Source organism: Schistocerca serialis, chromosome 5 (assembly GCF_023864345.2).
Source record: "Schistocerca serialis cubense isolate TAMUIC-IGC-003099 chromosome 5, iqSchSeri2.2, whole genome shotgun sequence".
In the NCBI taxonomy this organism is placed as follows: Eukaryota; Metazoa; Arthropoda; class Insecta; order Orthoptera; family Acrididae; genus Schistocerca; species Schistocerca serialis.
Genome location: NC_064642.1, coordinates 20,595,446 through 20,609,070, shown reverse-complemented (window position 1 = coordinate 20,609,070; position 13,625 = coordinate 20,595,446). Strand labels below are relative to the sequence as shown.

General features: G+C 44.2%; 1 protein-coding gene across 2 annotated transcripts in view; it reads right to left on the bottom strand.

Moving 5' to 3' along the window:
- LOC126481139 (putative fatty acyl-CoA reductase CG5065) overlaps nucleotides 1-13,625 on the bottom strand; it is a 469,013-nt gene that overhangs the window by 39,447 nt on the left and 415,941 nt on the right. For both annotated transcript variants that reach the window (XM_050104690.1, XM_050104691.1), the window contains exon 8: nucleotides 10,784-11,041. In XM_050104690.1, the coding sequence (XP_049960647.1) occupies nucleotides 10,784-11,041 (258 nt within the window). The remainder of the gene's footprint in view (nucleotides 1-10,783; nucleotides 11,042-13,625) is intronic.

Genomic DNA, 13,625 nt, shown 5'->3' with positions numbered 1-13,625 from the left:
TCAGTCTTAAATGATGATGATGATGATGATGATGATGATGATGATGAGTTATATTTAAACAAATTTTAATAACTATATTGTAATTATAGCTCATGTGGAATAGTTCAGTTGATAGGCACGCGTATTCAAATACCGAGATATGTAAACAGGCAGAATACGGCGCTGCGTTCGGCAACGCCTATATAAGACAACAAGTGTGTGGAGCAGTTCTTAGATGGGTTAATGCTGCTATAATGGCAGGTTACCAAGATTTAAATGAGTTTGAACGTGGTGTTAAAGTCGGCGCACGAGTGATAGGACACAGCATCTCCGAGGTAGTGATGAAGTGGGGATTTTCCGTACGACCATTTGACGAGTGTACTGTGAATATCAGGAATCCGGTAAAACATAAAATCTTCGACATCGCTACTGCCAGAAAATGATCCGGCAAGGACGGAACCAACGACAATTCAAGAAAATCGTTCAGCGTGACAGAAGTGCAACCCTTCCGCAAATTGCTGCAGCTTTCAATTCTGGGCCATCAACAAGTGTCAGCGTGCGAATCATTCAACGAAACATCGTCGATATGGGCTTTCGAAGCCTAAGGCCCACTCGTGTATTCTTTATGACTGCAGGACACAAAGCTTTACGCCTCTCCTGGCCCCATCAACACAGACATTCTCAATGTCGTTTCAAATTATATGTCAGCAAGAGACTCTTCAAGCTGGTGGAGGCTCTGTAATGAGTTGGGGCGTGTGCAGTTGGAGTGATACGGGACACCTAATACGTTTTAGATACGACAATGACACGCGACACGTAGTAAACATCCTGTCTGATCACCTGCAACCATTCAACTCCATTGTGCATTCTGACGGACTTCGGCAATTCCAGCAGGACAATGCCACATCCCACACGTCCAAAATTGCTACAGAGTCGCTCCAGAAACACTTTTGTGAGTTTCAACACTTCAACCCATAACTGGCACTGCTAGTTTTTTTTTTTTAATCAGTGACAGATGTATTTTCGGAACTTTACGTCAGTGACGGAATTAAGCACTCAAATATTATCATTACGAATACAACCTAACACTGACTTTACTTGCCTAGGATATACCCATTTACTAATTTCATTTTGGATAATAGAAACTTAACGACGTCGTTTTGTTTCTTTCGATAGCTTTTACTTATATTCTTGTTAAGAAAAAAGAATTTATTGAGTTTGATTTATGATTTCGGTGCCTATTCATTACACTCTGATTTCATTTTGCCTACGAACAAAAATACTTAGAAACGGTCGAGTCTTTTGAATACGCCAGACAGCTAAAAGACTGAGGTCTCTGAATCCAGTGAAGATCATGAGACAAGATTTGTTCCAGCTCGAGAACATCAGGCTTTAAGCCGTTCTTTGGAAGCTCCTTCTGAAAGCGAGGTACGACGTAACTGTGACTGAGGGCGTTTTGGATCATGTTGCTCATCAGGACCCCTCGCTCACAGAAGCTTAAAGCTACTTCTCTCCAACGTAACATCATAGAAGCGAAAAGTCTGACGGAGAGGGGCGCAGGCGCGGAAGTTTTTATACCCTGAATCCTGCTTGTCGTAACAGTTTACCCTTTCACTTTAACCGTTCAAATAGTTCAAATAGCTCTGAGCACTATGGAACTTAACTTCTCAGATCATCAGTCCCCTAGAACTTAGAACTACTTAAACCTAACTAACCTAAGGACATCACATATATTAATGCCCGAGGCAGGACTCGAACCTGCGACCGTAGCGGTCGCGCGGGTCCAGACTGTAACGCCCAGAACTGCTCGGTCACCCCGGCCGGCACTTTAACCGTGTTCTATTCCCTCTGCACCAGGGTTATGCTACCATCATAAAAGAAGCAGAATGCCAGACGATGCGTGTTGCAGGTGTGGTTCTTATTGTCAGCTGCTTTGCCAAGGTCAGCTCTATGTGGCTCTTTCCCGTGTTAGGAAACATACAGGTTCTACATTCATATCTCCATTCATACTACTTCAAGCGTTATATACAAAGAAGTTTTGTAAATTCCACACACACGAAGTCTCGGGCACAGCTATAAATAAATATCCAGACTAACGGAGTTTCTACTATTACATAAAATGGCCAAGAGACCAAATGGAACTACACTACTGGCCATTAAAATTGCTACACCACGAAGATGACGTGCTACAGACGCGAAATTTAACCGACAGGAAGAAGATGCTGTGATATGCAATTGATTAGCTTTTCAGAGCATTCACACAAGGTTGGCGCCGGTGGCGATACCTACAACGTGCTGACATGAGGAAAGTTTCCAACCGATTTCTCATACACAAACAGCAGTTGACCGGCGTTGCCTGGTGAAACGTTGTTGTGATGCCTCGTGTAAGGAGGAGAAATGCGTACCACCACGTTTCCGACTTTGATAAAGGTCGGATTGTGGCCTATCGCGATTGCGGTTTATCGTATCGCGACATTGCTACTCGCGTTGGCCGAGATCTAATGACTGTTAGCAGAATATGGAATCGGTGGGTTCAGGAGGGTAATACGGAACGCCGTGCTGGATTCCAACGGCGTCGTATCTCTAGCAGTCGAGATGACACGCATCTTATCCGCATGGCTGTAACGGATCGTGCAGCCACGTCTCGATCCCTGAGTCAAGAGATGGGGACGTTTGCAAGACAACAACCATCTGCACGGACAGTTCGACGACGTTTGCAGTAGCATGGACCATCAGCTCGGAGACCATGGCTGCGGTTACCTTTGACGCTGCATCACAGACAGGAGCGCCTGCGATGGTGTACTCAACGACGAACCAGGGTGCACGAATGGCAAAACGTCATTTTTTCGGATGAATCCTGGTCCTGTTTACAGCATCATGACGATCGCATACGTGTTTGGCGACATCGCGGTGAACGCACATTGGAAGCGTCTATTCGTCATCACCATACTGGCGTATCACCCGGCGTGATGGTATGGGGTACCATTGCTTACACGTCTCGGTCACCTCTTGTTCGCACTGACGGCACTTTGAACAGTGGACGTTACATTTCAGATGTGTTACGACCCGTGGCTCTACCCTTCATTCGATCCCTGCAAAACCCTTCGTTTCAGTAGGATAATGCACGACTGCATGTTGCAGGCCCTGTACGGCCCTTTCTTGTTGCAGAAAATGTTCGACTGCTGCCCTGGCCAGCACATTCTCCAGATCTCTCACCAAGTGAAAACGTCTGGTCAATGGTGGCCGAGGAACTGGCTCGTCACAATACGCCAGTCACTGCTCTTTATGAACTGTGGTATCGTGTTGAAGCTGCATGGGCAGCCGTACCTGTACACGCCATCCAAGCTCTGTTTGACTCAATGCCCAGGCGTATCAAGGCCGTTATTACGGCCAGAGGCGGTTGTTCTGGGTACTGATTTCTCAGGATCTGTACATCCAAATTGCGTGAAAATGTAGTCACATGTCAGTTCTAGTATAATATATTTGTCCAATGAATATCCTCTTATCATCTGCATTTATTCTTGGTGTTGCAATTTTAATGGCCAGTAGTGTATATGAAGAGTTATAAACTTTCATTCGTGTCACAATGCATGCTAAAGGTTACTAAATGATAAGCTAGAAAGTAATAATGTTAATTTGTTTAAAAATTTCTGCAATGCTGAATGCTAATTTTATTGAAACAGAAGTCTTTAACATGACGTAATGGATAGGAAGAAATTACAGTGGTACGGGCATGTGCGACGAATGGAGAAAACCAGAATACCAAAACTGATACTGGAGTGGAAACCGGAGGGGAGAAGAAGAAGACGATGACCTGTGACCACCTGGCTCCAAAATGTACAGCACACATTGAGGAGAATGGGCGCCGAGCAAGAGGACACACAAGATCGAAACACCTGGAGGAATATTTTGAAAATATACTCTAAGAACGTTTATTCTTTTTATTGTAATATCCGAGTAAATTATTATGTTGGACATAAGCCTTTGTAATGAGGAAAAGCTCAATATAATAAATAAGAGTCTTTAACAAACAAAAATTGCCTTCAGATAGTCATCATATTTTTTAATATGTGCCCTGATATAAATCTGTCTGTATAGAAGACGTGTCATCTTCGTGTATATTACTATCTTAGCAATTAAGATTAGTTCATCTTAACGGTCAACATTCTTCAGAATTATGTAAACATCTGAATGTGAAAGTCTTCAAGTTGTCATCTGTTTATTACTACGCTCAGTGTGACAAATAACTAGACGTAAGTAAATATACTAATGAAGTAATCTAAATAACAAACCACTTTATAAACTCTCTAAAATAAATGTATCTTTCCTGGCAGGGCTGTATTTCGATACATAACCTCCCTGGTACACACTACAAATGACCAAAATTTATACTTCAGATTAACGTAACGTTCAAGTGCTGTTATGCACCTGGTAACGTCAGCAGCCCTCTGAAATGCGTCATACTAATTAAATAATTGATAAAAAGTGACTGAAACAGTAGAAATTATTCCATGTATTTCACTTTAACGCTGTTTAAATTAACCATGTCAAATCTCCATCCGCTCCTCCAGATACATCTTTTTTCCTCAATCAGGTTAAAGACCCCTGCCAAATAATAACACGTGTTTAGGTTCTATATACAGTACTTTGTCAATCGCAACTTCCAGTCAAACTGTAAAGCGCCTCAGCAATTCCACGCGCAGCTATGCTGAAACAATGCTCCTGATCCCAATGCTACCGCGTTCTTTCCTCCCAGATGATCCATGACCGACTCCCCGATTTTAGAAATTTGTTGAATATTAGTCTTGAGACCACTCAGCACTTTGATTACAGAATAGATAGCTTATGTCCATCCCATGGCATTACTGTCCGCTCAGCTCCGTCAAAAGTTAAAATCAACTGCACAGTTTATGTTCCGCCGGCAAGAAGCACTTCTACCTTCAATTGCAAATGAATTATCAGAAACGTTCCTCTAGCGCAGCGGTAGTCTTCTGAATACTACGAATTATTCGCCGTACACTGAAAGCCATCTGGCGTGGTTCATTGCAAACAGATGTGGGGAAACTCCCCTCCAACTGTTCAGAAAGGGAGCATCCAGCAGCCCCATGTTGGCTGAAACGTATTCCGAAAATGCCGCCGACGCTCGTGCGTACATCGTTGTCTGCTGCATTCGTAAAATTACTTTGTGTATTAAAATTGGAATCGAATAATTAATCCTCTGACAATGCTTCTCTATCATCCTGGAAAAGATGCAGGATGCAAGCTGACTGAGAGCTACTCTTACGGAAATGGCGAAACTGGTTAATACACGAATTGTACGTTTGTCTCTGTACACTCAAAGGCACAATCGGCAATAGTTTAAGAGGGGCAGGAATATCATGATTTGCGCGAGTAACATGTGATAGCACCTGGACTCTGAGGTTACTTATTACACCAAGAGGAAGCCCGGATCAAGGTACGTATCTTCCAGGAGAGTCTTGTCCCCTACCGCCACCACGACAAACATGAAGGCTGGATTGTGGTGGCAGCATTAGACCATGGGACGTTTTCCTTGACACTGTGATGAAATGTCTAGATCCGTGCATTCCCTTACTGTAGATATTTAACGTATCTGACAGGTAATTTTCTAGCAGGACAACAAATCTTTCTAAATACGCTTTACACTGGTTTGAGAATTATGACAATGAATTTGAGATTATGTCCTGCACCCTGAGGTTGTGCTCAGTAACTCTGTGGAAGCCATTTATGAGCATATCGATCTCCATCTTTGAATTTAGTAACCATCACGTCTTAAACCACAGGAACAGAATGAATTAAGTGTAGATATCCGTTATTTTCTACTTTCAGCCAAGGAAAAAAAAAACACTTCAGTGCAGATGGTCTACTTTACAAATGTAGATCAGTGCTCTTCATGATTCGTAATTTTAATGTGGCTGATCACTCCAGGCCTCATTGCCTTTGTCCGAAAGCGGCTTCTCAGTTGCGCGGAACAGACTGTTGTTGGAACAAAGTGTGGCAGCAAGCAGTCAGAAGTTGTCCGTTTCTTCAGCGTATTCGACATGTAATTTAACAGAAAATACATCGACTCCGGATGCCAGCCTTTTGCCTATCATTTCTAAATAATTTTAATACTTCACTGACAGATGTAGCATGGTCTTTATCAGTGAATGAATTCTGGAAAATCATAAGCAGGATTTAAACCTCGTTGCGGTAGCAATGATTTCGGTGTCAGTTTCTTCAGTAATTAACTGTAGAGATGATTTCATTCCAGTAATCGACTTCACTTACGGTCAAAAGTTCTTAGCATTTCTTCCAGGCCCTTTACACAAATATTTTCTCCTAAATTAATTATAGGTTTATCGAAGACTGCAATGACACAATTAGGTAAGACACTAACATATTTTTAAGACACACACTTTCAAAATACAAAGGCAGAGCAGATTTTCGTTTTTTTAATTGTTAGTTTCATTTAATAATTCAGTTTGAGTTATTTTAAATTATGCGCCAGTTTTCTATAAATGTTTCAAGTAAGGCCATCTATTAGCGGCGTACGGAACTGTTTGCATAAATGTTTTCATTTTCCTTCTGAGTAAACATGTAATTGTAAGTATTATCATTTATGTGATACATGTCATGTAAATTTAAACAACACAGAAACAGCAGCATGTGTAGTAAGGAAAACAAAATTGTGTAAACATTTTTTATCACTTCTGAAAGAGAACTGGACTGCTTAGGCAAGGACTTTATTTATTGTACCACCATCGAGTAGGCTGTCTGTGGCAGGCTGGCAGTATGACGGTATAGATTGCTTCAAGAGCTGTGGAATGAAAACATTATCTGAAAGCAATGTGAGGTTTGTCATAATTGGAGAGGCGATTTAGTAATGAGGATAGAAAAAAATTGCTGCCCTGTATGACGAGGTGCACACGTGCCACAGAAATTCCATAACATTATGCAGTGTCCACATCAACAATGCATCGAACCAGCTAAGTTTGCCAAGAAATTTTGTAAAGTACAGCTTCTCAATGAATGTTTCTGTACGATATTGTAGTGCCTGTTATTTCGAATTACGATGCAGAGTTCCTTCGGACTGGTAAGGCGGCCGATAGCGATAAGCGAGAAATCCCGCTTCAAGTCCCGGTCCGTACGAATTTCAGTTGTCTTCATTCCATTATACAGCTGATGGTAGTCCATATGCGCAGCTGCGAATGCATTTAATGAATGTTTCCGTGTTTCTTTCGACATAAGTATAGACCAGTATAAGGAATTCGCTTTTCTTTTAATTTAAAACCTGTTACTATAAATCTGTAGTGAGTTTGGCACTTAAAGTCGTAGTTCGTTTGATGAAAATAAGTTTGCCATTACAGTATAAATAGTATATTTCACTAGCTGCACGGTATCTTTCACTATAGTAGCAGTGTCGCCTTGTATGATTAGTAACAAAGACAGACTGCAAGTTTGCATGAATGTATTATTATTATTATTATTATTATTATTATTTGTCATACGATTATATTTCGTCATGTTATGCTTTGTGGTAGGGAAACGTGTCAGAGACATTGCCTTAGTCAGTCTTCTATTTATCATGTCAACAAGAGTAAATTGTTTTCTTTTAAAATTCCAATTCCAAAGTTCTGTAAACATACAAAAATTAGATTACGCGAAGATGTGTTCATGCAGCGGAATCGTTATAAAATGACGTTGGTTAGTCCGATGCATATACGGTCAAAACATTTGATTAAATAGGATAATTTAATAATAAATCCCGATGGCCGCGTTATGAGACACTCCATCAGTACTATTTTGATTCCATTCAACCTCAGTGCGTCACCAATATGATGACTCCTTAACCTTGAATCCAGTTTCTATTAACGTTAAGGTTTCCTGGTATTATGTAAAGGTAAATTAAAACAATGATCTGTGTCAGGCATTTTTATTTACTCAGACGACAAAATTCCGAGGGCTTACATCCTTATCTTAAAACTGATCAGTGGATTGCGTTATTTTTTGCTTCCTGGATGTAGCCACTTCTCTGTTTCGAATTCATTTCGAAGATTTTCGAGCCGAAAGAACCCTGAGGTTAGTTATAAATACACATTTTCATTATTAGATCGTACACAAACGCGAAATCCATACTTACTATAAAAATAAAGGAACGTATGTACGAGTATGTAATGTTCCAAATCACCTCCTAAATCACTAGATCGATTTCAACCAAACTTGGTACACATTTCGCTGATTATATGGAAAGAATGAGTTTAGGGTTAAGAACCACGTACCTATCAAAGGTGTGCGGGATGGGAGTGAAAAAGAAGTGAAGCTCACGAGGCACGAATTCCCAGATATTATTCATCCATTATTTGTCAATGAGAGCACGTAGTGCTTCCATCAAACTTTACACTTAATTTTAAATCTTAACGGAACTTTTTCTCGCTGACAACCCCCATAATATAATGAAAGAAATAATAGTTATCGCTTACTACATTTTTGCTATTCATTTAGTAAAACTGCCGCATTAGCTATTACGTTTTAACTTATTACTTCTTCACTACTGACTGTATTCACCACACAATTTGCACACATTATTCACATATACTATTGAATGTACCTGGAAAATTATATCATTATACAACACATAGTTCAGGGGATATGACGTCATAAAACTGAGATACGTGAAAAACTGCCGCATAATGCATGACGTTTTAATTCGTTACGTGTTTACTACTAACTACATTCGCAACATATTTCGCAGACAGTACCCAAATACACCACTGAATGTACCTGCAAAACTGTATCATTGCACGACACATGGTTTAAGAGATACAAGCTTCGTGAAAGCGAAACTGCAAGGCGAATTTCGCTAGACATACAGCAGAAATGTGTGTACAAGTTCGAGTGAGATGTGGTAAATATTTGTGAAATGTTTGTGACATGTGCGTACTTTGGCAAAGACGAGGGTAAAAAGCTTCTCCTGAGTCGATTTCAACCAAACTCGGTACATACTTGTACATTACTTATTATCTGGAAAGAAATACTGTTGGGGTAAGAACCACTTGCCCGCTATAGGAATGGCGCAGATCTCTTTGTGAAGATGTGAGAAGTTGGGGAGAAGGAGATGGAGAGAGAGGGGAGGGAGCGGGGAGATGGACACAGAGAGGGGGAAGAGGAGGTGGAGGGAACTGGGGGAGGAGGAAATGGACAAAGAAGGGAAGAGGATGAGGTGTATGAAGAGAAGAGAAAGGATGAGATAGACGGAAGAGGCGGAGGAGGCAATGGACAAAGAGAGAGGGGAGATGGGAATTGGGTTAGATGGGGTGACAAGACGAACTTACCGGGGGGTTGGGGGGGGGGGGGGGGGGAGGAAATAGAGAGAGAGAGAGGAAGGACCAGATGGCCAGGAAGAAAGGCAGGGTTAGATTGCCAGTGTGTGTGGGGGGGGGGGGAGGGGGGGAGCAGGAGATGGACAATGGGGAAAGGAAGAGGTGGACTGACAGAAGGCTAGAATATATACATACCCAGGCAATTGTTAATAGATAACCTGCCTAACATCGGAGGACGTCATGTCCACGCCCAAAGAAATACACTGAAGATCCAAGGAATCGTACACCCATCAAATATCGTGTAGGGCCACCGCGAACACGCAGAAGTGCAGCAACATGACGTGGCATAAATCCGTAAGACTACGAGAGGGTGCAGATCTCTTCTGAACAGCATGTTACAAGGCATCCCAGATATGTTGAAAACCGTTCATGTTTGGGGAGCTTGGTGGCCAGCGGAAGTGTTTAAACTCAGAAGAGTGTTCCTGATGCCAGTCTGTAACAATTCTGAAGGTGTAGGGTGTCGCATAGTCCTGCTGAAATTGGCCAAGTCCGTCGGGATCCACAATGGACATGGATGGATGCAGGCGATCAGACAGAATGCTTACGTAAGTGTCACCTGTCAGAGCTGTATCTAGACGTATCAGGGGTCCCACATCACTGCATCTACAGATGCCCCACACTATTACAGAGCCTCCACGAGCTTGAACACTCCCCTGCCCACAAGCAGGGTCCACGGATTCATGAGGTTTTCCCCATTCCCGTACACGTCGATCCTTTCGATACAATTTGGAACGAGAATCGTCCGACCAGACAACATGTTTCCAGTCATCAACAGTCCGCTGTCGGTGTTGTCTTCGGCTTCGAAAGCCCATATTGTTGATGTTTAGTCGAATGGTTCGAACGCTGACACAGCATTGAAATTTGCAGCAATTTGTGGAAGGGTTGCACTTCTGTGACGTTGAACGATTCTCTTCCGGCGTCGTTGGTCCCGTTCTTGCAGGGTCTTTTTCCGACCGCAGCGTTGTCGGACATTTGACGTTTTACCGTACACCTGATATTCATAGTACATTCGTGACATAGTCGTACGGGAAAATCCCCACTTCGTCACTACTTCGGAGATGCTGTGTCCCATCGCTCGTGTGCCGACTAGAGCACCGCGTTCAAACTCGCTTAAATCTTGACAACCTGCCATTGTAGCATCGGTAACCAATCTAACAACTGCACCAGACACTTGTTGTCTTATATAGACGTTGCCGGCCGCAGCGCCGTATTCTGCCTGTTAATATATCTCTGTGTTTGAATATGCATGCCTTTAGGAGTTTCTTTGGCGCTTCAGTGTATTACAGGAAGTGATAAAGTGCGTGCGTGTGTATGTGTGTGTGTGTGTGAAACGATTGGTATGCATAGTGAGAAGTAATGCGCCACGTGGTGTCACGCAGCAGGAGTTAGACTGAGGCAGAGACAGAGAGGGGTGGTGTACTGACATGCGGATGTTGCGGCGGCAGCGCGGCAGGGAGGCGGGGTCCTCGTGGAAGCAGTAGAGGCGCGCGCCCAAGGACGCCGTCACCAGGTACTCGTAGGGCTCTATGGGCACCATGTCCATGTCGAAGCGGCGCTTGTCCTCGGCGTTGAGGCCGGTGTAGAGCGCCAGGAAGCGCTCGTTGCGGAAGTTCCACTCGCGCGTCGTGAAGTACTGCAGCAGCTCGAGCCCGTCCGAGATGCGCCGCTGCAGCCGCACCATGCTGCCAACACAGAGCCGCACTCAGCCGCGCGCCTGCCACTCTGCCGACACACTCCACGTCAACATGGGCCGCCGCATCACGCACACAAGCCGAGCGGGAAAAAAACCGAAAAAGCGCGGAGTGCGGCGCAGCTGCACTGCAGGCAGCGTATACAAGCCTACATATAGCAGGTGAAAAAAGTATTCGGATGCTTCAGTATTTAACCTTTGGAGTTTTTTTTTTCAGTGGATGTAACACTGAAGCACTATTCTCAAACATGTTTGTTCATATACTGGAATGTTTAATCTCAAATGATGTACGGCTTTTTTTTTTTAATATACTCTGCATCATGTAAAGGAAAAACAACAATGACAGTAATTCCTGATATGTAGAAAGTATTCTTTACATACTTTGTAAAAATAGATGCCCTTTTCGTAGCGTGTGTGGGAACAAATAGAGAGGTTAGTACCAAATACACTCCTGGAAATTGAAATAAGAACACCGTGAATTCATTGTCCCAGGAAGGGGAAACTTTATTGACACATTCCTGGGGTCAGATACATCACATGATCACACTGACAGAACCACAGGCACATAGACACAGCCAACAGAGCATGCACAATGTCGGCACTAGTACAGTGTATATCCACCTTTCGCAGCAATGCAGGCTGCTATTCTCCCATGGAGACGATCGTAGAGATGCTGGATGTAGTCCTGTGGAACGGCTTGCCATGCCATTTCCACCTGGCGCCTCAGTTGGACCAGCGTTCGTGCTGGACGTGCAGACCGCGTGAGACGACGCTTCATCCAGTCCCAAACATGCTCAATGGGGGACAGATCCGGAGATCTTGCTGGCCAGGGTAGTTGACTTACACCTTCTAGAGCACGTTGGGTGGCACGGGATACATGCGGACGTGCATTGTCCTGTTGGAACAGCAAGTTCCCTTGCCGGTCTAGGAATGGTAGAACGATGGGTTCGATGACGGTTTGGATGTACCGTGCACTATTCAGTGTCCCCTAGACGATCACCAGTGGTGTACGGCCAGTGTAGGAGATCGCTCCCCACACCATGATGCCGGGTGTTGGCCCTGTGTGCCTCGGTCGTATGCAGTCCTGATTGTGGCACTCACCTGCACGGCGCCAAACACGCATACGACCATCATTGGCACCAAGGCAGAAGCGACTCTCATCGCTGAAGACGACAGGTCTCCATTCGTCCCTCCATTCACGCCTGTCGCGACACCACTGGAGGCGGGCTGCACGATGTTGGGGCGTGAGCGGAAGACGGCCTAACGGTGTGCGGGACCGTAGCCCAGCTTCATGGAGACGGTTGCGAATGGTCCTCGCCGATACCCCAGGAGCAACAGTGTCCCTAATTTGCTGGGAAGTGGCGGTGCGGTCCCCTACGGCACTGCGTAGGATCCTACGGTCTTGGCGTGCATCCGTGCGTCGCTGCGGTCCGGTCCCAGGTCGACGGGCACGTGCACCTTCCGCCGACACTGGCGACAACATCGATGTACTGTGGAAACCTCACGCCCCACGTGTTGAGCAATTCGGCGGTACGTCCACCCGGCCTCCCGCATGCCCACTATACGCCCTCGCTCAAAGTCCGTCAACTGCACATACGGTTCACGTCCACGCTGTCGCGGCATGCTACCAGTGTTAAAGACTGCGATGGAGCTCCGTATGCCACGGCAAACTGGCTGACACTGACGGCGGCGGTGCACAAATGCTGCGCAGCTAGCGCCATTCGACGGCCAACACCGCGGTTCCTGGTGTGTCCGCTGTGCCGTGCGTGTGATCATTGCTTGTACAGCCCTCTCGCAGTGTCCGGAGCAAGTATGGTGGGTCTGACACACCGGTGTCAATGTGTTCTTTTTTCCATTTCCAGGAGTGTACAAAACTGCACACAATCACAAAGAACGTTCAGCAAAATCTGTATAAATAAACATGTAAATGTTTACTTTTTCGAAATCGTTATTCTCCGAAAGTTCTTCATAGTGTTAACAAAAGCCTCAATATGACCCTTTACGATTTACTTCAGCCTTTTGCATTTTACTGTAACCAAACGTTTAGACACATATAAAGATATACAAGGGTTGACCAGAAAACAATGCATCGCATTTTCTTTTTCTCGGCAGAAAACAATGCTACGAATGCGAAACGTTACGTATGAATTATTTGAAGTCTCCTGAATGAGCGAGCCAAGTTTCCGTCACTTCCGACAGATAGCGAAGCTGCGGAGCAGTGTCAAAATGGCGTCTGTAGGTGATGTACGTTACAAGCAACGTGCCCTCATTGAATTTCTCAGTGTGGAAAGAAACTATGGGGAATATTCAGAAACGCTCGTGCCAAGTCTATGGAGCACTGTTAGTCGCTGGGCACGGAGGGTGAGGTCATGAGAAGGTGGCATAGTGCTTAGCCCAGTACCCTATTTTACCTGTAGAAGGTAAGTAACATCAAAGCTATTCCACAAACCGTTGGTGTCACGTTGTTTGCTTTAAATTTAGGTAATACTGTAAACTTTTTTACGTTATTCGCTTATTGTTCGCTGAGCACTTGTTAATAATAATTTGTTGTTATATGACAGTTTATTCTCAAACTG